General features: G+C 49.0%; 1 protein-coding gene across 1 annotated transcript in view; it reads left to right on the forward strand.

Moving 5' to 3' along the window:
- Nucleotides 1-26,500, forward strand: part of dip2a (disco-interacting protein 2 homolog A) — a 100,797-nt gene that overhangs the window by 49,874 nt on the left and 24,423 nt on the right. Inside the window, 5 exon segments of the mRNA XM_012837271.3 lie at nt 8,901-8,972; nt 13,842-13,961; nt 14,255-14,374; nt 21,904-22,155; nt 23,608-23,739. Coding sequence (XP_012692725.2) covers nt 8,901-8,972; nt 13,842-13,961; nt 14,255-14,374; nt 21,904-22,155; nt 23,608-23,739 — 696 coding nt within the window.

A 26,500-nucleotide genomic window follows, 5' to 3' on the forward strand; every position in this document is an offset into this window, starting at 1 on the left:
CTAGCAGTCAGCCTGCCTCTCAGTCCGTCAGTAAGTCAGTCAGTCAGTCAGAGCTCCGATCTGCTGCAGCTTCTCACTCATTACCTCTCCTCTTTCCTCTTCTCCTTTTCTTTCTTCTTCACTTCTACCTTCTCGTCTCTTCATCTTCACTTCTCTTTCATCCTCTCCTCTCCATTCCTCTCTCAAACTTCTCTTCTCTTCTCTTCTCTCATCTGCTTTCCTCTTCTCCACTCACCCTAACACCAGACTGCCACTGGTGTAGCCCCTCCCTCCTCTCCTCTCCACCCCTCACCCCCCCCCCCCCTGTGTGTCGTGTCTGTGGCTAACCAGGGCTCACTCTCCCTCCCACCCTCTCTCACTCTCACCCTCTCTCTCTCTCTCTCTCTCTGTCTGTGTCTCTCTCTGGACGTTGTGATGAGGCCGCTGCTGCTGCTGCTGCTGCTGCTGCTGACTGGGCTGGCTGTGGCTTGGCCGTGTCTCTCCTCTCCTCTGTAGTCTCTAGGAGGGGCCTAAAGCTGCCGACAAGCACGTCGCGGTGCAAGGGAGGCTCTCTGTGTGTGTGTGTGTGTGTGTGTGTGTGTGTACGTGTGTGTGTTTGAGGGCTCAGAGAGAGGGCGTGTGTGACCGGGCTCAGTGCTGGGAGAGCTTCACAACTTCAGCACATCATTCTGTCTGTCTGTCTGTCTTCTTCTCCTCCTTCACCCGGAGTACTGAGGTGTCAGGAAGCACAATGGTGAGGTAAGACAGATACTTTTGTCCTTGTGCTCAGGGTTTGAACTTGCGGGAGTCTTATTGAACTGAACTGACTGGGTTGGACAGAAAACCTGTCAACCTTCTTGCTCATTGGTATCAGACTGTTTTGTAGTGAGAAATGGAGTGGGGAAAAAGTGGAACCAATAGTTGCTGTTGTCACTGTTGTTACTGTTGTAGCATGAATCATGGAGGGTGGCATGTAAAAGCCTCACTCCTCTCAGGAAAACAATGAAAGAGCTGTATTTGTTTGTCTGCTGACATACTGTCATAATTATGCTCATGGCTAGTTGTGTGGAAGCATTAGAAATGGATTCAGACATAGCAGGCAGAGAAGACTGTGTGGAATTCTTATCTGTCAGGAGTTGGATTGTGTGTGTGTGTGTGTGTGTGTGTGTGTACAGTGGGCTAGGATGGCATCCTCTCTCTTTCTTTCTTTCTTTCTTTCTTTCTTTCTTTCTCTCTCTCTCTCTCTCTCTCTCTCTCTCTCTCTCTCTCTCTCTCTCTCTCTCTCTCTCTGACCATCTCTCCTGACGTCTCCTCTGGCAGCTGCCCACCTACCCCTCCGCCCCCCCGCTCCCCGTCCCCCCTGGTGCGTTTATCCCTGGCATGGCCCAGCCGATGACAGGAGACAGACCCTGTCCCTGCTCGAGTGCACAGCGTGCCAGCTTGGCAGAGGGAGGACGTCTGATAGAGGACAGGTTTCTTTGGCTTGGGGAGGGGATGGTCGTGTGTGTGTGTGTGTGTGTGTGTGTGTGTGTGTGTGTGTGTGTGTGTGTGTGTGTGTGTGTGTGTGTGTGTTGGGGCTAGTGCAGTAAGAGTATAGGTCTGAGCTCCCATGGTAGAATGGAGAATAGAGCGACTGGCAGTGCTTTTGGGTTTAAAGGCATTCTACTCGTCATGAGGCTGCTGTGTGTGTGCTGGCAGATCAGTGTTAACTCTATCGGTCTGGAGGATTGGTCACATTACTCTCACACAGAGATACAGCTAAGGGAAGTGTGTGTGTGTCTGCGTGTGTGTGTGTGTGTAGTGAGGCTTACACAGTTTGGCAGTAAGAGATGTTTTGTCAGACTGAAGGTGTTAATCTAGCAGAGCGAGAGAGAGCGAGTGAAAGAGAGAGACTGAGAAAGGCTGAGAGAAAACGGCTCCAAATGCCAGTAGGGAGCTGAACGTGAGGAGCCGGGTGGAAGTGTGTGTGTGTGTGTGTGTGTGTGTGTGTGTGCACGTGCGTGTGTGTGTGTGCACGTGCGCGTGTGTGCACGTGCGTGTGTGTGTGTGCGCGAGGGGTCTCTCAGAGGTTGTCGCCGTGGGAACGGAGTGCGATGATGAACGCCACGCTGTTGTCAGGGCTGGGCTTGCGGGAATGAGCCTGTGATTAAACCCTCATTCACTCACACACACACACACACACACACACACACACACACACACACACACACACACACACACACACACACACACAGACAGGCATTCACAGTGTCATAAATCCTCATATTCGCCACACTTAACACCACTGGCTTTTGTTATAGCTGGTGTGAACCTGCTGCTGCAGCATAGGCTCACTAGCTCCAATCAAGGCATACTGAGGCCATTCCTACAGCCTAAAACAGTCCTTTTATCACACACACACACACACACACACACACACACACACACACACACACACACACACACACATACACACATGCATACTCTATTCCTCTCCCAGCCAAACAAAGTGACAGCAGGCGTGCAGTGCAGAGATGAAGAGCTGCCTTGTTCCACTGTGACAAGTTGAGCCTGAATGCTGCTCAATCGAAGGGGCCATTCCCTCTCATCCTATGGGGGTTGTGTGTGTGTGTGTGTGTGTGTGTGTGTGTGTGTGTGTGTGTGTTTGGGAAGGGGCTTGGTTGTGGGGGTATTGGGATTGAAATTCTCGGGTGGGGGCAGGCGGCAGAGCGGAACTGGGAACATGGAAACACCGGGAGCTGCTGGGCATGCATCCAGGACGTGTGTGTGTGTGTGTGTGTGTGTGTGTGTGTGTGTATGAGTGTTTGTCTGTCAGCACACACACACACACACACACACACACACACACACACACACACACACACACACACACACACACACACACACACACACACACACACAGCCTGTCTGAAGAACTGCACCTGGGGTGTAGCCCAAGATGACATACTCACAGATGTGTTTCTGTGTGTGTGTGTGTGTGTGTGTGTGTGTTTCTGTTTCTGTTTCTGTGTGTGTGTGTGTGTGTGTGTGTGTGGTGTGTGTGTGTGTAATAACACAATCTCACAATAGAAGAGTAAATCACAGTTTAGCCCTTTATGTAGATGGCACAAAGCCCCTGTGGTTCTGGTGCGCACACATACCTCAGCAGTCATGTTTAATGAATGAGCCCCGTGGATGATTTAGCCGTGTGATTTGCATTGGCAGCCGCTAGTGTTTTTAGAGCCGATGACCCTCAATCACCCTCTAAGATCATCCTCAGTTTGTAATATGGCCAATCTGTCGGTTAGCGCCTCGGTATTCTCTCTCAGAATCTGTCTCTTTGTTTGTGTCTGCGATCGAGTTGGCTTGTATCTCCTAAAGGAGGCGGTTTAGCTTCACTAGCGGTGTCTGGTTGGTGTTTCCATACCCTCTTCACTCTTCAGTCTTCACTCTTCACTCTTCAGTCTTCACTCTTCAGCGCCGTCACCAGTAGCTAATGAGGGGAGTCTAAAGTGGAGTGCCCTCAGCCTGTGAGACAGCGCAGGGACTCTGGGGACGTGAGGAAATCTACGCCAATTCTGCAGATGGGAAAGAATCGCTCTTCCACTCACTCTCTGTCTTCCTTTCTCTCTTTCTTTTTGTCTTTCGGTCTCACTTTCTTTCTTTCTCTCACAATCTCTCTCTCTCTCTCTCTCACACACACACACACACACACTGGCTTAACTCTCACACACTCACTCTCTCTCTCTGTTCAATAGCCATCTATCAATTACAGTCATCTCGGTGCGATCGAAGCAAAGTGAGAAGGCTCTTTAGCCTCCACTGAGGCTGTCAGCGGGGGGGGGGGGGGGGGGGGGTCTGGATTGAGTGCAGCAGCTACCTGCCAATTAGATTCCGAGCGCTGCTGTCACCGGGGGGAAGAAAGGAGGAATCCTGGGGTCAAATATGTAGGTCAAACCATGGCTGTGGAATGAGAGAAGAGAAGAGTGGTGTCTGCCTCCGACCGACCGACCGCAGAGGACAGGAGGTGCAGGAGGAGCAGAGAGGAGGTGAGGACATGAGAAGATGGAAGGAGGGCGTGATGAAAAGGGGATTCATGAGGTGGAGGATGAGAACAAAAAGCCAGCGCTGTGGGATATGACGATGGAGGAGAGGAATGGAGGATAGAGGGAGACAAAAAAAGAAAGAAAGAGATGCATCCTTATGAACTCGTCTGGGACCTCATTTGTGCCCGTGGACCCATTTTGTGCCAGGGGAACCTCGTGGAGGCGTCCCCTTGCCCTCCTACGCCCCACTCCCCCGCCCCTCTCCCCTACCCCTCTCCCCCACCCCTATCCCCACCCCACTGCCCCTCAGGTGCTTAGTGCTAATCCGGTGGTGAATTTTCCCCTCTCTGTACTCATTAAAGGCAACATCTCCCCTCATTTCCTGTAGCAGGGGAGAAAAAGGGGAATGCTTAAACACCACTGCCTCTCTCAGGCACCATCAGCCCAGCCCCCCTCCTCTAATTGTCATTGTGGAAATTTGGATGGAGGGCAACCACCCTGCCCCAGTCCCCCCCCCCACACACACACACACTCTTATTCCCCTGACACAGGCTGGCTCATTGACCTGTAGCTCCCATCAGACAGATCTGTCTCAGGCTCTCTATTAAAGCGGTGATGGCAGGGTTAAACAGCTCAGCTGCGCTCACCCTCGCCTGCTTAGCATTTCTCAGGGTTTTTTTCTGTTTTTTTCTTCATGGCTTATGGAAAGCCTGAAGCGACTACAGGGATTTCTTAAACGTTATTTAGTGCCATTAAAAATACATTTAGTAACTTGAATAGAAATATGTATGCATGTGTGTGTGTGTGTGTGTGTGTGTGTGTGTGTGTGTGTGTGTGTGTTTTAGCAACAAAGAGCAATGCAAAAGTTGAGATTCGTATTGTTTCCACTGTCTGGTATTAGGGATGGTGCTGGCTTGATTCCTGAGGGTTGGAGGACCTATTTTACTCAGACTCACTGAAGGAATGCCAACATTTGTGTACATCAATCCTTTTTGTAACACAACAGTTTACTTGTTCTGAAAACTAAACATCATTGTTTAAGCTGAGGGAGAGAAAGAGAGAGAGAACGCGAGAGAGAGAGATACAGAGACATTGACAGAGAGAGAGAGAGAGAGAGGGAGAGGGAGAGAGAGATACAGAGACAGATACATTGGCTGAGAGAGAGAGAGAGAGAGGGAGAGATTGAGACAGAGGAAGATAAAGGGAGGAGGCTGGCGATGCTGGGCAGGAGAAAAGCCCTCCATTGTTTGCCCCAGCTCTGTGTTCCACTGAGAGCACTGTTCTCTCCCCCCCCGCCCCCCTCCTCAGTCTGAGCCTGCGTGGGGTCAGCCAGCCCTTCCCCTGCCCCTCCTCCTGCTCCTCCTGCTCCTCCTCCTCCTGCTCCTGCTCCTAATCCTCCTCCTGCTCCTCCTGCTCCTGCTCCTGCTCCTGCTCCTCCTCCTCCTGCTCCTCCTCCTGCTCCTGCTCCTGCTCCTGCTCCTGCTCCTGCTCCTGCTCCTGCTCCTCCTCCTCCTCCTCCTCCTCCTCCTCCTCCTGCTGCTCCTGCTCCTTCCCCTCCTGCTCCTGCTCCTGCTCCTCCTGCTCCTGCTGCTCCACCCTCCTGCTCCTCCTCTTCCTCCTGCTCCTGCTCCTGCTCCTGCTCCTGCTCCTGCTCCTGCTCCTCCTCCTGCTCCTCCTGCTCCTCCTGCTCCTCCTGCTCCTGCTCCTGTTCCTGTTCCTGCTCCTCCTCCTGCTCCTGTTCCTGCTCCTACTCCTGCTCCTCCTCCTCTTCCTCCTCCTGCTCCTGCTCCTGCTCCTGCTCCTGCTCCACTCCAACTCCTGCTCCTCCCGTTCCTCCAGATCGTCTACAGAGCTACATTGTCCCCTGCTCCAGCACGCTCTTGTTTCCCACGCGGAGCGGAGCGCACCACACACCAGCACTGCACAGCACTGTCTCTACATCACAAGCGCGTGACTGAAACACATCACCCATCACACACACACACACACACACACACACAAACAAATACACACACGCACACACACACACACACACACACACACACACACACACACACACATCAGACACACACACACTGACAAGTAGCCAAGTAGCATGGTGTTTGGTGAACTCATCTCATGAGTGATGTTTTGGCATACTGAAAGCATTCGGCCTTCATTTGAATGGATGTGTTTACTGTTACTATTACTGTTACTGTCGTTCTTTCTCTGTGTGTTGGCTTTCTGCATCTCTCTCTCTCTCTCTCTCTCTCCCTCCCTCTCTCTCTCTCTCTCTCTCTCTCTCTCTCCTTCCTGGAATGTGTTTGATGCTGCCCTAGAATGCGTGGCCCAGCTGTTTTGAGTGGCGTGTTTTCCCAGCGCCAGGCTGAGCTCAGCCGGCCCTGTGTGAGGGTTTTGTTTTGTTTGGTTTTTCTTCTCGGGGAGGCGCCCGCGCGGAGAGAATGGAGCCCCGCGTTGGGGGAAATGTGTGGAGGCTGGTCGCAAGGCGTCCTCTCCCCTTTAGTGTTGTCAGTCAGCGGCCTCTGTCTCTCTCCGGCTCCCTCGCTCTCTCTTTCTCTCCAGGATCAATATGGCTTTTGTTTGAAGTAGAAAGGGCCTCCCCGCCGGCCTCAGGTCTGGGAGCGCGGCGAGGGTCTTTGGGGAGCTGCAGGGGTGGGCCGGTGCGACCAGTGTGGGGGCAGTGGGTGGGGATGATGAGTGTAAACATCCTTTCACTGCCCCCTTTGGGTTCGGTCTCTTCTGAACTCGGTGCACAGTGCTCCAGAGCATCATCTGCTGTACAGATCCAGAGAAATCCCTCCCATCAACCCCCCCTTTTTTTTACCTAATTTGCCCCCAGTGAAGCCCTTCACTGGAACCCTCCTTTCCACCTCAAGGGCTTCTTAAAGACCCCTGTCCACAAGGAGAGGTGTGGGGATGGATGCCATTCTGCTTAACAGCACTGTGTGTGTGTGTGTGTGTGTGTGTGTGTGTGTGTGTGTGTGTGTGTGTGTGTGTGTGTGTGTGTGTGTTTCACACATCTGTTATGGTCATTCATTTCTTCAGATTGGGGGAAGGGAAGTGGCCTTGTGTTTTGAGTTTAGATTTTCCTGAGGAGGAGAGATGGGATTTTTAGTAGCACTGGTCCAATAAGGCCACGTCCCGTGTCCATCTGAGCCGGGCAGCACCAGTGTGGCATCATCATGATGAATGGGCCCGACTGGGGCAGGACATTTGGCCCGCCGTGAGGCTGCTGAGGGGCTCCCCGGAGGTCCTTGGGTCCAGTGCTGCGCTGCTCTGAGGGGGTCAGCCGCTTCCTCCAGCCTCCTCCTGTGGAAAGAACAGCTCAGTGCTGGGGATTTCAGATGGGGAGGAAGACGGTGCTATTTCAGTCCGGGTGATGATGTTATTCGTCTGCTGAGAGAGAGAGAGAGAGAGAGAGAGAGAGAGCGGGGGAGAGAGAGAAAGAGAGAGAGAGATTTCGGCTGACTGGAGCGATTCTGCACCTAAACGGAGGATTTCATTACCGAGTTCCTCTGAAGGAGAAAAAAAAATCTGAAGCTGGATCAGTCCATAGAAAATAAAGTGTGTCAGGCTGGAGGAATGATGCCTGTGTTCTTGCGGTATCGATAGTGGAACAACCTGAACAGGCCCCATTAGTTCATAAAATTATACGTCTCGCAGACAGCCTTGTAATTAAGTGTGTCCGAGAGGGCTGAGGCAATTCTGACTGCTGTCAGCAATTTTTTTTCCCCCTTTTTCCTTCCATGCACTGAAACCCAGAGAGGGAAGAGAAATATGTTTTCAGAGTGTGCCACAAAAATGATCCTTTAAATGGCTGTTTATGTTATCGTCGGAGAATTCGGCATGACACGTGAGGCGAGATCTGCTCTGCTACTCTAGTCTCTCCTCTCTTCTCTTTTTCTCTCTCTCCTCTCTTCTCTTTTTCTCTCTCCTCTCTCCCCTTTTCTCTCTGCTCTGTGTGCTGGGGATTTGGCCAGGGAGTCTTGTGTCTTGGGCCCAAGCCTTTGTGCGTACGTGCATTTTGTTTAGATCCATAGGGGATTGACGTATTAGCTTTTGGTTCTACTCCATGTTTTGCTTGAGTGATGTCTATAAATTTGCCTCGACATGTCTATAAATCTTCTTGAATTGTAAGCCTGTGTGATTTGTGTGTCTCAGAGGTGTGGACCCAAAGCAGGCAAGGTACCTGTGTGTGTGTGTGTGTGTGTGTGTGTGTGTGTGTGTGTGTTTTTTTTGCTTGTCATTGCTGTTTGCTTTGAGCCGACTGAGTGTGTTCTCCTGAGTGTGTTCTGCTTTTAAGTGTGTGTGTACTACCCACCCTTCCCACACAAACAGGGTGTGTGAAGGGTGGGTAGTTGGACCAGACAAAGAGATAGGGGTGCTGATGTTTTTCGACAGCTTTTCTAGAGCACTTGCACAGTATCGCCTTGAGGTGAGATGCTAAGATGGAAGCTTGGAGGGAGGGATTCATTAGTCCGGTGTGTGGGAGCCTGGTAATGGCTTCCCAGAGAGTTCAAACTACTCAGGAGTTTTCAGGGATGCGGGCCAAAAGAAGAGATCCGTTTTTATCTGAAGATTTGATCAAGCATGACCAAGACCTTATCCTGTGCACTGCCCCACTGCAACACAAGGGGGGTGTTTGTGTACTCCTCGTCTCTATCCCTTCCCCTCTCTCTCTCTCTCTCTTTGGCTCTCTGTCAGACTCTTTCTGCAAGTCTCTTGTCACGGGGGAAAAGATGCTACACTGCCCGGAGCTATGAAGTCAGACTACTGACCCCCACGCAGTCCCAGGACAAAGGGCTGGCGCGGGTGAGAGCGATGACGGACACAGCCATGGTACAGCCTGCCCCTTACTCACCTCTCCTCTCCTCCCCTCCCTCTCTGTCTCTGCAGGGGACATTACGCAGAAGGGCTATGAGAAGAAACGCAGCAAGCTGCTGGCCCCCTACATCCCACAGATCCAAGGTAAGATCCAACTCCTTGCTCGTAAGTCTGTTTCATACAGCAGCATGTCTCGTGACTAGCCATGTGAAAGTATTAGAGGGGTGTCAGGGGAAGGGTGGGGTGGGTAGGATGGACTGTACTGTGGGCTTAAGGTCTCTGTAATCCTGCCTGTGCTGTAATTCAGTGTTACCCCCCCCCAGGGCTGTAGACCTGTCAGATATCCTCATGCACCAACTCTAAGAATGTAAGTCTGTCTAGAGAGTTGTGAGGTACTCACACCATAAAAAGGCAGAATACTCATCCAACCTCTGGCTCCAACCTACAATAAGATAAGCATAAACCCAGGGTGTGTGTTTTTGTTTTTTTCCATCTTCTTTAAGTGCTCCTCGCACCAGCCTATTCTGTGGGAGACAAACAGTCTGTCCATTCTCCAGAGGAGTGTAATAAGGCCAGCATTGTTTTGAAATGGCGTCGTCTGATTGCCGAGTCGAGGCGCAGGTGGGCTTTCAGTTGGCTGTGGTTGTTTTCAGTTGTGTTCAGAGCTCTGGGAACAGACGACCTACAGTACCTATAACGGCCCTCTTTCTTAAATAGCTTCCATAAACAGCCAATCAATACTGAATGGAAAGCAGAGGAAGAGGGCCCTCACAGAGGAACTCAATGCATCACAATTAGCGTCTCCTGTGGGTCCGCTTGAGGGGCACTTTGGCTCTTGACGAGATGTTCTAGAACTGTCTCTAGGGAAGGGCTCAGCCTTGTCCTGACTCTCGGCTCTGCTCGTGTCATCAGTGTGTTCTGCTGCTTCTTAACAGCAACACATGGCCCCTAGGTCCAGCACTTGCCACAGCAGGAAGTGTGTGTGTGTGTGTGTGTGTGTGTGTGTGTGTGTTTATGTGTTTATGTGTGCATGTGCCTTTATCTGTGTGTTTATTTTTAGTCCCAGCCAGAGTGGCCCTGGATGAATATTTTATGAGGCTTTTGTGGTGGCCCCTGTCTGCCCTTCTCTCCACACGCCGTGTTTTTGGTTTGGCCGCGGGCTCTGGAAAAGGACCGGGGCCCTGGCTCCGCAAGCCTCGGCGGCGGTGATGTCTTTCCCAGCACTGTGACAGGCTCTGTCATTAAGGTTGCATTGTGCTCTCTGGCTGTGGCAGGCCCCCGTTTCCCCACATTGGCCTCCTCTGTTCCGTCGAGCCTCCTCTTCTTTTGTTTTGCTCCAGCAGCACTACAGTTTGCAGTGATCGCAATGCTGGAGACATCAACGGTATGGATTTAGCACACAGATCAGATGAATCAATTGGTGATTCTTGGTATTGTTAATATTGTGTTTTTTGGTAGTTTGAACCAAAACACTCTGTTCAAGAAAAGGTTTCTATAAAGTTAATCTACCCGGAGCTTGGATGTCCTCACAGTTTAGCCGTAAACCTGTAGCTGAGACCCCTCGCTGAGATTGATCCAAGCTGCAGGGGAAGCTGTGATTGGCTCAGGGGCTCGGCTCACAGCACCGACTCCCAGACCCCCAGTGGGCCTGCTGTGGTGAAACAGGACCCCCAGGGGTAAACCCTGCAAGCAGCCTCATATATAGTGCTTAACATTACGCAGGGCAGGACAGGGCAGACGGGGTCTTTTTGGGCTCGTATATAATGGGATGTCAGCATTGCTCGGATGATCCAAAGGGCATAAAAAGATGTGAAATCACTGGGGGGATGCGAGGGACGCCAGATCGTGTTTCAGGCTCGCCTTACTCAGGCCCTACTGCACTGAGCCCACAAATCACTCTTCTGGCCACCGCTCAAAAGACAAGGTGCCAAATTACGTGCTCCAGATTGTCCATGTGACACCATAATAATATGCCTCACGAACGGGGGACATTAAACCATTAAGTAGTTAAGCCATCTGCAAGAACATGCAGATCAGTCATCCCCAACAGTTTCAGCCTGTTTGGTAAAGATTTAAAGGGAATGGAATTTTTCATGTCTGAAGGTACTGGAGATTTAATTTGTCTTCTTTTTGCACTTTTGTCTTTGACATTAGTGCTCCGTTGTATAAGAGCTGTTGTGCTCAGTACAGAAAGCATGATGATGAATGGCTTTCAGCCAGAGAGGTAGACTAGATGTTGTAACTTTTGAAATACTTTGAATTCCACCAACTAGATTCTCGGCCGTGGAACGTTAGGCTATGATTGGTCAGAGGACATTTCTACCCGGCAACTAAAAGAGGTTGCCCCTGTGTTAACAACTTTTGTTTTGTCAGTCCTTTGTGAGGCTGGTTTGCTAGGATGACACAGTCCTGGGAAACGTAGCCAAGTTGTGTGCGTCCAGTTTGGCTGTGGGGTCGTGACACTCGAGCCATTCTCTGTGACTTATTGAGCTAGCTTTGACCAAGACTGGGAGTGTCCTCTGCGCCTTCCAGAACTGGTTGCAACCAGTCGATCCTCCGGGCCCAGGAGGGCCTTCCAGCCCAGTGAGGGGTCAGCAGCCTCGGGGCCAGGAGCCGATTTCCCAAGGGGAAGACATCCTTCAAGATGAAGGTCCTAATCTAATCTCTGCCTAATACAATGGGCAACGTTAAACTTCGCTCTGCCAAAATATGTCATACATGCGTCTTCGTGAGAAAACCCCTCCTAATTGAACAATGAACACTGCAAAATGGTCTCGGTGCAGAGTTGTGTGTGTCTTTGGATCTAGTCTGTACACAGCCTCGATGTGGGTACAATTTGCTGAGTTATTAAAGTGCATTTCAAAGACCAAACTACATCAGGCTCATTGCGTGCAGTGCCTGCAGACTGTGGATTGTGAAGGTCCTGAGCTCCATGGAGGACCAGAGGGCGGAGGCTCAGGCCCCAGTGCTCTCAGGGAGCCAGAAGGGGGATTGGGCTCCTGTGAGGCGGAAAGAACGCTCCAGGAACGCAAAAGAAGATGGCATTTCGGGAAGGCAAAAAACATTGTTGCTCTTTACCCATGATCCGATGACCAAGCTGTTCAGTGCTCCTTTCTAAATGCCTGACACAAACAGGAAATGCTCCACGGGGTTGTTTGAGCAGATAGGAAGCCTAAGTGTGGCCCAGCTAAGTGTGGGGCTGGCACCACAGGTTTCTTTCCCTGCTCTGTTATTCAGTCTCAGAGAGCATATATATAGTTCCACTTTGTTCGTTTTTTTTCCTGCGTTTTGATGGGTGAAGGTTCATAGAAGTGAAATTCCACAGAGTGCTTGGAAACGAAGTATGACTTGCATAACCACAGCGCTGTGAGTCATCATGAGAGACGTTTGCTCAGGAAAAGGTGAAGAATAGGATTTTCTTTCTCTCTTCTTTGTTTGTTGCTTATTTTGGAAACACCGAAGGCCAGGGAGTTGTCTCGAGATGTCAAGAGGACCCTCATTTGAGGTTGGTTGCGAAGCACAGTTGGGATTCTCATGTTATTATGCAGCCCTGCTTGATAAGAAGTTCTGCCTGCGGCACAGTTTTTAAAACTGGCCATTTTGGGTTTTAGGTCTGAATATAGGCTGTAGTCGACGTGATGTCTCCCCAGAAAGCCTGTAGTAGACCATATGCATCCTCTCTGCTCACTGCGTCTGACAGCTTGATGCCACTGCTGTTCTGCTCTTGAGTTTTTCACAGCCAGGGATCTGTTGGCCAGATTTGTACAACTCTGCTAGTTTATAAAACAAATCAGTTCTCTCTATCCTTTAACTATTCTATCCTCTAACGGTTTCATTCCCACTCGCCGTCACCCGTTTTGGGTCGTTTGAGTGTCACAGAGGCTGGGTTTAAACTATTAAGCCTATATAGAGCAACTTTCCCAGGCGTTTCGGTTTCCTATCCTAAAAATGGAACTCGGGTCCTTTGAACTTGTGCCGGCATTTGTTTGATGTCCGTACTTCTGATGCTGCATTGCATTCTGAATTGCACTGGATCACCTTTGAGATGAACAGAGCATTTTTCAAAACAGACAAACAAACTGGACAAGAACTGACATTTTGAGCATGGTTTGGAACCCAAATGTCAGCTGTCATGGATGTGAGCCTGCTTACACACCCATAAATGCCGAACTCTGCCGAAGGTTAATATTCAGTGGCAAGACGGATGACAAGGAAAGATATATTGCCTCATACAGTCCAAAACACATCACCCATAAACAAAGTAGAAAATATCTTGTTATGGGATCTACCCAAAATGCCAAATGTTATGCTAGTTACGTGGTGGCCTCAGCTAGTGGGAGACTGAGGCGCAGGCCAGGCATACTACTGTGTGTTTAGTAGGGACTTCACCCCCCTGCTGAGACAGAGCGGCCCCTTCACCATGTCATTCAAACCCAGCTTCCTAGTGATGGATGGCTTTTGGCCCTGCTTGTCCCGTCCCCCTGCTATGGGGGTCTGGTGTGGGGACCTCCTCAGTCCCTAGACACACATGCCACCTGTGGGGTCTGCAGTGGTGTGTGTGTGTGTGTGTGTGTGTGTGTGTGTGTGTGTGTGTGTGTGTGTGAGTGTGGTGGCGGTGAGCTTTGAAACTGAGCTCTCTGATTGATCTTCCTCTGTCAACGAGAGCAGAAGTGCTCTAGTTCCACTGCACAGCCATGTTGGATACTTTACATTTCTGATCACTGGCGTGTGTGTGTGTGTGTGTGTGTCTGTGTGTGTGTGTGTGTGTGTGTGTGTGTGTGTGTGTGTGTGTGTGTGTGTGTGTGTGTGTGTGTGTGCGTGCGTGCACTCTTCAGTGTGAACTCTGAGTGACCCACCTTAGAATGTCAGCATGATTCTTACTGCGCTGTAAGAAACCGACATAAATCCTCTCTCTCTCTCTCTTTCCCTCTCTCTGTCTTTCTCTCTCTCTCTCTCTCTCTCTCTCTCCCTCTCCCTCTCTCTCTCTCTCTCTCTCTATCTTTCTCCCTCCAGGAGTAGATCCATCTCTTCAGATTGAGAACAGAATTCAGGCATCGTCCCAAGCTGCTCCGGCTGGCTCCAAACAGAACAAGACCCGCACGCCAAACACGCGGGATGAACGCTTTCGCTCCGGTAAGGACAGCCCCTCACTGCCACAAGAACTCCTCTCATCCATCCCCTGTCTGAAGCATCACAGTCCAGCTTACAGCATCACATGACTACACGAAAACGTCAACAATCATCAAGAGTTTTAAATGGATATTAAAGGCCAGTATGTGTTACAGAAAGAACCTGCACTATGTAGTTGATGAGGCACAAAAGGACGCATAACGTATTCTGAGGTTCATATTTGTACTTATATGATTTTGATGTTTTGATATTTTGCTTGTGTAATGACCATTGGCTTTATGTTTGCCATTTTCCAGATCTGCACACAGAAGCTGTCCAAGCAGCCTTAGCCAAATACAAAGAGAGAAAGATGCCCATGCCCTCCAAGAGACGCTCCGTGCTCGTGCAGTCCTCAGTAGAAGCATGCACGCCACCAGGTAAGAGACCCAACTCTGTCCCTCAGTCCCTACCTCAACCACCATGACCTGGACAAACACGAGGCAGTCTGACCTCTGCAAAGTGACAACCAAATCAACCCACAGGCTCTCCCAGTGGAGACGTGTTGCCACAGCTGTGGGGAGCCGTCCTCCGGTTCACCCCCCCCCCCCCCCCCCCTGCTGATTGTTGTCGAGACGACATTTTGGATGGACGGAGTTCATTTTGGACTGGAAAAACTGGCCCAGCATGTTTGAACAAATCCTTTCTGCGTACAGCAAAACGGTGGAGAAGTGGTTCTCACCATTCATTTGTTTCCCAGAGCCATCCTCCCACACGGCTTGTGTAAATGCAAAATAAGCAGATATTTAGCATATTTTGAGAAGTCTTTCTTGTCAAAGCCTCTGGGTCTGTTGTGGTGCTGTTTGTGTTGTGGATGAGATCATTACAGTTTGATCTCAGAAAGGCCAGGCCTTGTGCAGTGAGGGGGAAGCCATTGTTTTTTTTTTCTGAGGCATTCGTGACATTTGTGAAATGTGTGCAGAATAATTACACAACCCAAACATGTTTCAGACCCTTAAAGCTGTGTGGAGCTGTTGTTAGCATTTCTTGCTAACTTTGTATTACTAAACCCTGCTCTTTGAAGTTTCCTGAATGATAACATGGATAAGTCACGTTGAAAATGTATTTGTTGACCAGAGAGCCCGAGAGAGTCTCATAGATATATCTGCCATAGATATATAATATTTCCCAAATGGCAACTGCAATGCAAAATATATTCCAAAAAGCTTTTGCTTACAGCATAATACATGCATTACAGCTTTGAGAGATTGTGCTAAAAGTCACCCTCCATCTAGGTTGTCTTATTGTTCTCTTCCCCACTCTAAGATGGTTGTGTAAAGTTACAATGGGCACATTCTAATATGGTGACATCTAAAATGGTCTTGCCTGTGGTCCTTGTAGCAATGAGATCACTATGACACGTTTGCTTTGTGTAGGACCATTGTTAATGAACTTAAGCAACCTCACTTTGGCTGGGGGACTAACATCTCTCTTCTCTACTGGTAATGAGACTGGCTGCTTGAGTTAACTGGATTAAGAGTTCAGAGGTTGGCAGCTCGGGCCAGCAGCAGAGAACTCATCCATGGGTCCTTTGGGAACCAGGGTGCGGTTCACTGCATCCATTGTCTTTCAGAGAGGTGATGTGTATGCAGACACACACACACACACACACACACACACACACACACACACACACACACACTACCTCGCAGAAAGGGGTCTGCAACAGCAGTCTGCAGCAGCAGGAAAAGATCAACATCACATCCTAAATGTGGTCATACGGGGTGCCTTTGTGTGCCCCTGACTGTGTTCAGTTTCCCCCCTCTGGCACCGACCTCTGACTAGATAGCTGTGTGTCCAGGTTGGGGTGAGAGTGACACTGCTGCAGTCCTCCGTCTGTGAAGCCACTCTTTGCCTTGCGGAGGGTGCAGATGAAGGGACATGGCAGTGCCCAGTGCGGGGGCACAGACACCCACCCCCCTCCGCCCAAATCCTCTCCTTACGTAACCCAGTCTCTTCTAATCCTGCAGCCACGTGATCAGTTTGGGGTTTTGCATATGTATCAGACTGTGTGTAATGAGTGTGTGTAATGAGTGTGTGTAATGTGTGTGTGTGTGTGTGTGTGTGTGTGTGTGTGTGTGTGTGTGTGTGTGTGTGTAATGTGTGTGTGTGTGTGTGCGCGTGCCCCCTGCTGCCTGACCCCCCTCCCCTCCCTTGTTTGATGGCTGGCGCTGCAGACTGTGATGTGTCACGGTGGCCCTCTCCCCCTCCTGCAGTCTGGCCTATGCCCCGTGAGAGAGGAGAGAGCTGCTCTCTGCTCAGCCTTATTTGGTCTCTGTGTTTATGCCCATGGGAGGAATAATGCAGATAATGGGAGACTCATTTGAAGGTGTTGATTCATGTTTCTCTGCACAGTGTATCTTTTTTCACCATGTTCATCAGTGTGAGCTGGTTGCGTAATGAGGGTTTTTTTTTCCCCTCCTCAGCTCTCCCCCACTCCCTCTCCCCCTTCACATCTCTCTCTCTCTCTCTCTCTATCTCTCTCTCTCTCTCTGCCTCTCTTCTATCCCTGCATCTGTGTCAAGATAACTGAGAGACTGGGGGGAGAGAGAAAGTGAGGAATGTCAAACCTCATGAACTTACTAGTTGTCTTTCCAATAAGCTTATGGTCATCTAGCTCACCCTGTTCTTGAAGCAAAGGACAGGAATCTTCTGGTCGGTTTTGAACCGACATCGATGTCAGTCTTTTTTTTCTTTTCTTCAGACAGCCCATTTCTATACCCTAGGGTTTGGCATGCTGTGTTGATCATAAGGGTGAAGAGATAACAAATCAAGTCTTTTTTTCTCTCTCTCTCTCTCCCTCACTCTCTCCCTGTCTCTATAACACATCCACTCTCTCTCTCTCTCCCTCCCTCCCTCTCTCCCTGTCTCTATAACAAATCCAGTCTCTCTCTCTCTATCTGTCTCTCTTTCTCTCCCTCACTCTCTCCCTCACTCTCTCCCTGTCTCTATAACAAATCCAATCTCTCTCTCTCTCTCCCTGTCTCTCTCTCTCTCTCCCTCTCTTTCTCTGTGGAGGAAGGTAATTGTGACAGGCAGAGTAAGGCGTGAGTGTGTTGATGGTGATAATAATAACAGTGAGGCTTCTCTGTGTGACTGTGCTTTGTGTTCACTCCGAGTTCCCTCCCCATCTGCTGGACACACTCCACGCTAATCGCACCCTGTGGGTGATTTATTGGCTAATTAATGGGGAATGAATCAGCCTTACCTACAGGCTGCCCGTCAGCACACATACACAAACATAAACACCAATACATCATCTCCCAGGGGGCATTGCTTTCTACTTAACACATGGATATGGGTAGGGTGTTTTTGAAGGAAGTCTGCTTAAGGGTGTGTATTCCTGATCTTTTGGGTTTCAATTTACTTTGATCTCCTTCATTGCTAAGTGTATTGGGAAATACTACCACCTTTGCTGGACAAACGATACGCTCAGAGGCCTGAGGATGAGGAGAGAGAAGATCTACTAGATAAGATCTGCTGTTAGTGTGTCGAGACATAGATCTTTGGGGAATGTTTGAAGTGACGCTCTGCAGTGTGGACTGGACTGGACTGCAGCTTGGTCAGTTTAGTGAAACATGTTAAATCACTTACTCTCCTTGTGATTGCCTGTCTGTCTGCCTGTCTATCTAGCTGTATGTCTGTCTATCTGACTCTGTTGGTTTGTCTGTCTGTCTAGCTGTCTGTCTGTCTAGATCTGCTGTATCTGTCTGTCTGTCTGTCGTTCTGATTATGTATGCTACATATCTGCTCTTCCTCTGTCGATCTGCCAGTTTTCCCCTTTCTCTCTCGCTCTCCTCTTTCTCATATAAGTGCTTTGTTCTGTGAAATAACATTGCCTTGCAACCAAAGCAGAGCACATATTTTATTTACACTAAGACCAGGGGCAGCTTCCTCTGTCCACCGTGGTTCCCTCAAGCATAATGGATAACAGTAACTATTCATAAGGTCTTTGAACACACAGCCAAGCTGTGACTAAGAGTGGTGTTATATTGAGTTAATGTGGTGTCCTCATCGCCCACTGTGGATTTAAATGAAAATAAAAGCAGTTCCATGACAGTGGACCTGCACAAGATATTGCAGTCTTGCTTTAATTGGACCATACGCCTGATGAGATGACCATAAAAGGAACCAATTCGGTTTGTTCGCTGCGTTTCTATGGCAATCCAGGCTGGTCAGGCCATCTCTTTTCAAAGATGTTTGACATCTTAAGGTTTTTTTTTTTTGTTCTAATGGAAGCCTGAAAGCATATGCACAGAAATACCCCGGCAGTTTTATTTTAGCCCTGCATGGGAAGACGGCACATCCAATATGTGAATCACTTCAGGCTCTGGAGACTCCCTGGCTTTCAGAAAGCACCGTAATAGGAAATTCTGTTTAAAGCGATTCTTTGAACACACGCGCACACTGCATGCATTTATGATTGTCAGTTTTTCGGTGGTCTCTCAGTGTATTTTTGTCATTCTTTGCTGCTTCTACATGGCTCAGAGTCCACCTCCCCCTAGAGGAGAACGTGTATTTTCTTCTAAGTGTGGCGTTACGTAACTATCGATCCGGCCAGAGGTGTGCTCCCTGGAGGGCAGCTGCTGCTGCTGCTGCGGTAAACACGCTCCCAAACTTGTTTTCCACTCCGAGCTGAGCCCAGATCACTGGCCTGAGGCGCTGGAGGACCTTGTGCCGCGGGGGGACGAGAGAAGAGGAGAGGAGAGGAGAGGAGATGCTGCGGGATGAAGCACTAGAATCATCAGCGTCTGCCTCAGAGCAAACAAACAGCTCTAACGAGCTTCACAGCCGCTCCACTCTTCCTCGACCGCCGCTGGCGCTCCAGATATTTGAGCTGAGAGATGTGAAAGTCCTCGGCTGTAGATGGGCCGTCGCTGTGTTTTACTGCACAGTAATTGCTGGTGTTTGACTGCGGCAGCAATAGATATTTTGCTCTGCTTAGTTTCTTTTTTGAGGTTTCCATTGCCGAGGTGAACGTTGTTGCTGACTGCTGCTGTTGTTAGCTCTGATTCGCTGTGACCTTCCGCTTGCCGTGCTGAGCTCCCAGTGCTTGTGATTTGCCTGAAGCCCTCCAGAGCTAGCCATCTCATCTGGAACTCTGCCTACGCCCATGAGCTCTGCTGAAAGGTCAGCTCAGCCACGGCATCACAACCCATCCTGGAGCCCGTGTCCGCGCAGAGAGAACGGCGCCCCTCGCCGCCAAATAACCTTCATGGCTGCTTTCATCTCACGGCGCATATTGTCTGTCCATTCACCCCTCCCCTGGCCACTGGTCTTCATTCATGATAATTACTATTACAGTGGGGTCATTCCACGCCAACACACCTAGAGCCTTGCAGGGTCAATTTCTGTTCAGTTTGTCTATTTTATTAACAAAGCTGTGCAAAATCTTTAAACTCTCCACCCAATCGTTTTTCTATAAAACATTTTTGAAGTTTGTGCCCTAGGCCGAAAACTGAGTCATTTTTTGCTGCTCTGAATTCACATCATGTTTAACCTCACCAATGGCTCAAATCTTTGTGTGTTTAGCTGAAATGTATGCTGGGTATAAATGAGATCCTTCAGATGAATTCAACTATTAAATGAAGTAGAACAGGTCATGTTTCATGTATGTAAACATGTATGCAGGCATTTTAGTATTTCTTTCACAGATCAGTTCACAGTCACAGTCAGTCCTAAGAATTTTGCCGTCCTCCAAAAAAAGAAAATCAGAAGCTCCCCAGTGCCATGAAAATGCCATTAGAATAAACAAATGTTTGGATACAATTTTGACCCTATATTTTCTCAAAAGGGACTAATGCTGTTTGCTTCAAACTTTTTTATAAGAACAATTTTACTCATAGAGTTCTATTTCTCCTTCATAATGAGATAATTTCATGTAAACAGGCAATTCACAAATTGAACCTAAAAACTAAAAGACAAACTAAGAATCAGTTTTAATGCTGATAACCCTATGATAAGTCATTTTGTCTATCTAATTTACTTGTGCATTGTTTTATTTTTTTTGCTTTGATGTTATTATTTCTGGGAATGGCAATTATGTCTCCACGGATTTTGAAACTTTGGCCTCAAGAGCAATTTCTCTTGGATAGTCACCAATTAGTACAAATTGCAACAAACCCTCCAGTATTTAAGATGATCACATGATGAAGTCATTATTAGTCGCTAGATAATGGAAGCCTGTTCTGTTGAAAAAAAGAGACCACAGTAGATGACATGAGACAACATACACCAACAGGAAAGTTGATCTCTGTAGTCTGCCGTGACTAAAATCGGACAAGGAGTTACTGAAATTGAAGAGTAGATGTACTGAACCAACTGATATAGCCACAGCTTTCTTCAGCGGCGTTGTTGTGAATGATCCCTTCAATGTGCACCCTGATGGATTTTTATTTATATATCTTATTCCTATTTTTATTTATATATTTTATTCCTATTACACCTGAATTTCCCTACAAGGATTAATAAAGGTTAACTTATTTTATCTTATCTTATCTTAAGAAGTGTCTCTCTGGGGATTACCCATGCAGTGAAAGCTGGGGACCTGTCATCAAGGACAGGAGAGTCCAGCACACTTAAATAAAAGGAAGGATTGAGAACTTTTCAGATGACTAACTGTGACAAGTACTTTCCAACCTCAGCTGCTAACCGAGAGGAAATACAGGCAACTTCATCACAGCATGCTTCAAAGACTGACAGTATGAATACAGGGTTTCCACCAATAAAGCCTAGTACAATTAGTGGAAGGAATAAAGCCAAATAAATGGAAATCGTAAATGTGTGGAACTTCAGCTAGCAGTTCTAGAAGAATTGGCTCAGTGACTGTCACTGGATGTTGCTGAAGTAGACCGTTTGCAGGCATGCCACAAATGTGCTGACACAGACAGACAAATCAAGCCGTTTCACCAAGCCACCAGCAAGTTCAGATGCTTACTTTAGCGCCTTCCATTGCAAAAACTGCGCCAATGTTCCAAGTCACTGAACACAGAGTTAAATGTGCCAGACAGTGTATTTTTGGAGTATTTTTAGAGAAATGGAGCTAGTCAGGGGGAAGGAATTCTGTTAGGAATGAATAGTATTCTAGGGCATGATACCTAGAAATTCTTTTGGAAATGATTATTATATTGTGGAGAGAGATTTCCATTCCATTTTTATTTCCCTTGTTTTGGACTTTTCCCTCTAAGTTCCATTTGTGTATTTCCTATTTTTCTAATGGCATTTTATGTCACTATGGAGCTTAAGGGAACAGCATTCTTAGGATTGACAAAACTGTGTAAGTATTACAGGTGTTTAAAATATGGAAAAGAAATACTATAATACTAAAAACAAACTATGTGTCATTAAAAAAAAAAAATATATATATATATATATATATGTTTGCACACTCATACTGTACATGAAACATGACCTGTTCTACTTCATTTAATGGCTACATGAATTCAGGAACACATATCAAGTTGAAACTCAGTGGACATCATCTGAAGGATCTCATTTATATCCAGCATGAATTTCAGCTAGATTTGAGCCATTGGTGAGGTTAAACATATGTGGATTCAGAGCAGCAAAAATGACTCAGTTTTCGGCCTGGGGCACCATCATCAAAAAAGATTTATAGAAAAACTACTGGGTGGAGAGTTTTAAGATTTTGCACAGCTTCGTCAATAAAATAGACAAATTTAACAGAATTTGCTCATGAAACTCCATGACATGAACGGCAAGGCTCTAGGTGAGTTGGCATCGAATGACCCAGTGGCGTCACCACCCATCAATGTATACATGTTTTCTTTTGTTTTAAGATTTCTGTCTTTCTTTCTTTCTGTCCATTTGCTCCTGCCTCCTCTCCCTCCCTCCCCAATCTTGTTTTCTGTGACGCTGACCGCTGCCCTGTCTCCACCCCCCCTCGCAGACACCTCATCGGCCTCGGAAGACGAGGGCTCGCTGCGCCGGCAGGGACGGATGGCCTCCTCCACCCCGTACCAGGCCCACGCCACCGTGGAGCACTGGTTTAACAGGGTCATCCAGGGCTCCTCCACCTCATCCTCCGCATCCTCCACCTCATCCCACCCCGGAGGGAGGCCGCACGCCAACGCCAACCCCACCGCCACCGCCACTGCCACCGCCACCGCCCTGGCCGACCTCATGGCACACACCCAGCTAGGTCAGTACCAGCCCCCCCGGCAGACCACCCGACCGTCTCACTCATGCATCGAGCTAGCTGTAGGTCTCACGCTGCTCCACTGGGTCCCATCTCCCAAGTGTTCCGGTAGGAATAGAATGGGTCCGTTTTTAGGTCTTATATCTAGACTAACAGTTGAGATTTGACCTGCTCTAGGTGACTGGAGTCATGGCCCATCGAGTAATCCACCACACTCTAAGCTCCTCCACCAAGCCTCCTGAGTGTCCAGGGTATCCCACTGACTGCTCCAGACTCCCCCCAGTATGGGCTGGTTTTAGGTCACAGACTTGGCTGCTCATTAATTGTGCTAAGTCAGTAGGGCTTCTGTAGCAGCCCCGCTAGACAGTCTCCCAAATGCCCCAAATCCCACCTTTATTATCTTGTTTCCTGAGCTTACCGAGATACCCTCACTTCACTGGCCTACAGGCGGTCAGATACTGTAGATCAAGTTCCCAGAGCTTGCCACCACATCATGCCTTAATTGCCAGCGTCTCCAGAGCTGAATCAGTCTTTGGCGGCTAGATGTTAGCATTAGCTCCACTCAGCCCTCATGTGCCCTAATGTGCCATCCACCAATGCGATTAAGATCAGAGCGCTCATCGCTCCCGTTCGATGCAGTCACCGGAGGCCTTGTTAATCTCCCAGGCAAACAAAAGAGGGACAGAGCCACAAGCCCCCAGCCCCTGTGTTGCTTTGCTTTCCCTCAGGGAGTATATCTCTAATTGCTCGTCTGTCTCATGCAATGGCCCTGTGAAGTCGTTTCAAGCCTTCTCTTTATCCTCGACAAAGATTGGATGCTGTGAGATCGCAATCACTCCCCCCCCCCCCCCAACTTTGCAGAGTCTCTGTTGCACACTGAAAAAGCTGTTCACATTTTAAAGATACACAAATTTACATTGCGGTGTTCACGCGTTCTCCCTTGGATAGAAAGGATTTAGAACGTCACATGGCCACATACCATGTCTCTGTGGCCTCCACCACTGCCCTCCAGACGAGTCCAGGGAAGGAGGCTCACTCCCTGCCAGTAATGGCCCTCTCATTTATTATGAGACGCTCCGCCAGGTCTGCAGTTCCTCGCTCACTTTAATATTTGATGTTGACAGTTATAGGCCGCTATGGGTTTTTAAGGTCAAGTAGTGAAAGATGCATAGAGATCTATGGTCTGGTGCAAAGGAGATGAAGTCTGGCTCCTTTTGTACTGACATTATTATTAGTTTGATGCTTTATTTTAAGTTTGTTAGCGATTGCTACATTCACATGAATGCATGGAGGCACTCACACAGATACAGCCCTTACATATGTACACCCACACCCCCCCCCCCACACGCTCACACACCCACACCCACACCCACACACACACACACACACACACACACACACACACCCCCGCATGCACGCATGCCCTCACCTGACCCTTTTGACGCCCCGCTGCAGATAACCACTCGGCGCCCCCAGATGTCACGGGCCTGTCCGAGCGCTCGCTGCACGCCGAGCGGCCCCAGGTGGCCTCGGTGCGGGGCCTCCCCCGCGGCTACAACCACACCAGCGTTATGGAAACCGCAGACGGTGAGTGACCCCGCCCCCCACCCCCCCACCCCCCACCCCCTTCACTTCCTGAAAGCCTGGCCTCTGCACCACCCCTCCCACCAGCGGTGCCGGCCGCCGTAGCCTGAGTATCCATGGCTACAGAGCACCTTCCCTCTGACGTGCCTGTGTGCCACAGCCAATGAATGACCAATGAAGCTCTTTTACTCTCTTTCTCTCACTATCCCCTTTTCACTCCCTCTCTTCTTCTCTGAGCTCTGACAGGATTGTTTAATGACCATTGCCGGCAGTTCATCTCGCCTTAGATAGCAGCTTGCCTTTCTTAAACCTCTTGGTAGGCGTACACACACACAAACACACACACACACACTTACACACACACACACTCACACACACACACACACACACACACACACAGTATTCAGCAATTTATTCTCAATGCAGTACGGTGTTAAGCAGTGGCTGATATATTGGGCACACACACACACAAACACACACACACACACACACACCCAGCAGCCCAGCCCCTCCGAGATGAATGAGGCTGCTGGGGCTGAAAGCTTCATGTAAGCCAGCGAGTCCCCTCATACCCTCCTCCCCCCTACTGCTGGGGCCAGCGAGTCCCCTCATACCCCCCTCCCCCCTACTGCTGGGGCCAGCGAGTCCCCTCATACCCCCCTCCCCCCTACTGGTGGGGGTCTGTGAGGCATCGAACTGTGGAGTCATCCATCCTGATTGAAACACGGGGATCAAAGCTGGAGACACACAAGTGCGTGCGTATACACACACACACACACACACGCACACACACACACACACACACACACACACACACACACACACACACACACACACACACACACACACACACACACACACACACACACACACACACACACACACACACTCGCCGCGCGTTTCTCTGCGGGCCACACCGCACGGCAGTCGGCTTCAGGCACATATTGAAACTGAGACGACCCACAAGCAGGCCTTCAGTAAGCCCTCATAACCTCCCCGGTGTAGCCCTGTCTGAGCCCCTCGTCTGTCAGACCAGCCCCGCCACTCCTCCACCAGTCCTCCCTCAGCCTCTGGAGCCTCTGGAGCCTCTGGCTGGGTCCGCGCCCCCTCCGTTCACACGGTCACACTCACTGGTATGGCAAGTTCTAGAAGCTCCGAACTGAACTCTGTGACGTCTGTGACGCCTGTAACATGTGTGACGTGTGCTCACTGATGCTGCTCTCTCTCCTTCAGGCGTCAGCGAGAACCGAGTCGGAGTCCGGGTTGTGTCAGAGGGTATTTATGCTTACGTTTATTTTTTTTTTTTTTTTTTTTTTTTTTGGGTGGTTGTTGTTGTTTTTCCCCCCTCAAAGCTTCCTGCCAGTCTTCTGTGTCTCTGCCTGGTGTCTCTCAGCTGTCACTTCCACTCACTGTCTGTCTGAGCGCTCGGCGTGTGCGGCTCTGTCCCAGCAGCAGCAGCAGCAGCACAAATACATAAAGGCAAGCAAGAGAAGCAGTAACTGTTCTCACCTTCTACGTCCCTTTGTGTCAGTGACTTTAACAGGTGTAGTCAGACAGAATCTGAAGGGTTGGGATATACTTATTATCTGCTACAGTTCTGTTCAGTCAGGTGCTCTCTCAGTGACACCCTTGGAGGAGTGTAGGCAGTCTAGAGTTTTCTCAGTCTATTTCCACACAGGAGTCGACCCAACCACCCAATGGCCAATGCCCCCCCCCCCCCCCCCCCCCCCCCTAGTTTGTCAGATACATCCCGGTTGAGGGATATCATTTTTACAGGTGTTTAACATTTACTAGGCTACAGTGTGAATTCCACACATAAGCCCAGTGGTTGTCAGAGCTAAGAGAAGTCTTTATCTCAAGTTTTTTTTGCCAAGCTGGAAGTGGAGGTAACAAAATGGTCAATGGTATTTCACTACTTCAGTTATTGGGTTGGGTAACACTTGTTTGTGTGTGTGTGTGTGTGTGTGTGTGTGTGTGTGTGTGTGTGTGTGTGTGTGTGTGTGTGTGCGTGTGCGCGTGCGCGTGTGCGTGTGCGTGTGTGTGCGCGTGTGTGTGTGCTTGCATTTGTGTGTATGTGTGTGTGACAGAGAGAGAATGAAAGGGCAAGAAGGAGAGCGTGTGTGTACCTGCCTGTAATTAATTTAGGCTTCCAAACAAAGCAGTGCCTTGTCATGCTTCGCCATCGCGGCCAGGGGAGAGGACGTGAACTTGTCTCCAGGCATTTTTTCACTTAAGCTGGCAGCTTGCACTTCCACACACACCTTTTGTGCCCTCAGTGACATAATAACATTAGATCACCATCCGTGAGCCAAATTTAACACAGCTGGAGAAGTTGGAGAACAGAGAGTGTAGTTCACTCTGTGGCACACAGAACATGCTCAAGAGGAAGAGGAACCTATGTGTGTTAAAGTTGACTGCGTGAGAGAAAAGGCTTGAGATTTGCTCTAACATACAGTATCAGGATACCAGACACCTTTATTTGGCCAGATGTTACAATAGGCTCTCTAAGATTACAAGCAGAACAAAACAAACAAACAAACAAACAAACAAACACACAAAAACACAACCCACAACTGACATCACATGCAAATACATTAGTGGAGAGAAGGAAGAGGCAAATTCGCAGACAGACTTTGTTTTTGTGTGCTGACAGATTTGACTGTCGATAAGCTACTGTTTTAAATCAGAACTAAATGACTCGTATGTGTTGAGTTTTCTGATATGTGCTGGAAGAGAGCTCCATTCTTGTGAGGCTCTTACAGAA

This window comes from Clupea harengus, chromosome 2 (assembly GCF_900700415.2).
Source record: "Clupea harengus chromosome 2, Ch_v2.0.2, whole genome shotgun sequence".
Classification (NCBI taxonomy): Eukaryota; Metazoa; Chordata; class Actinopteri; order Clupeiformes; family Clupeidae; genus Clupea; species Clupea harengus.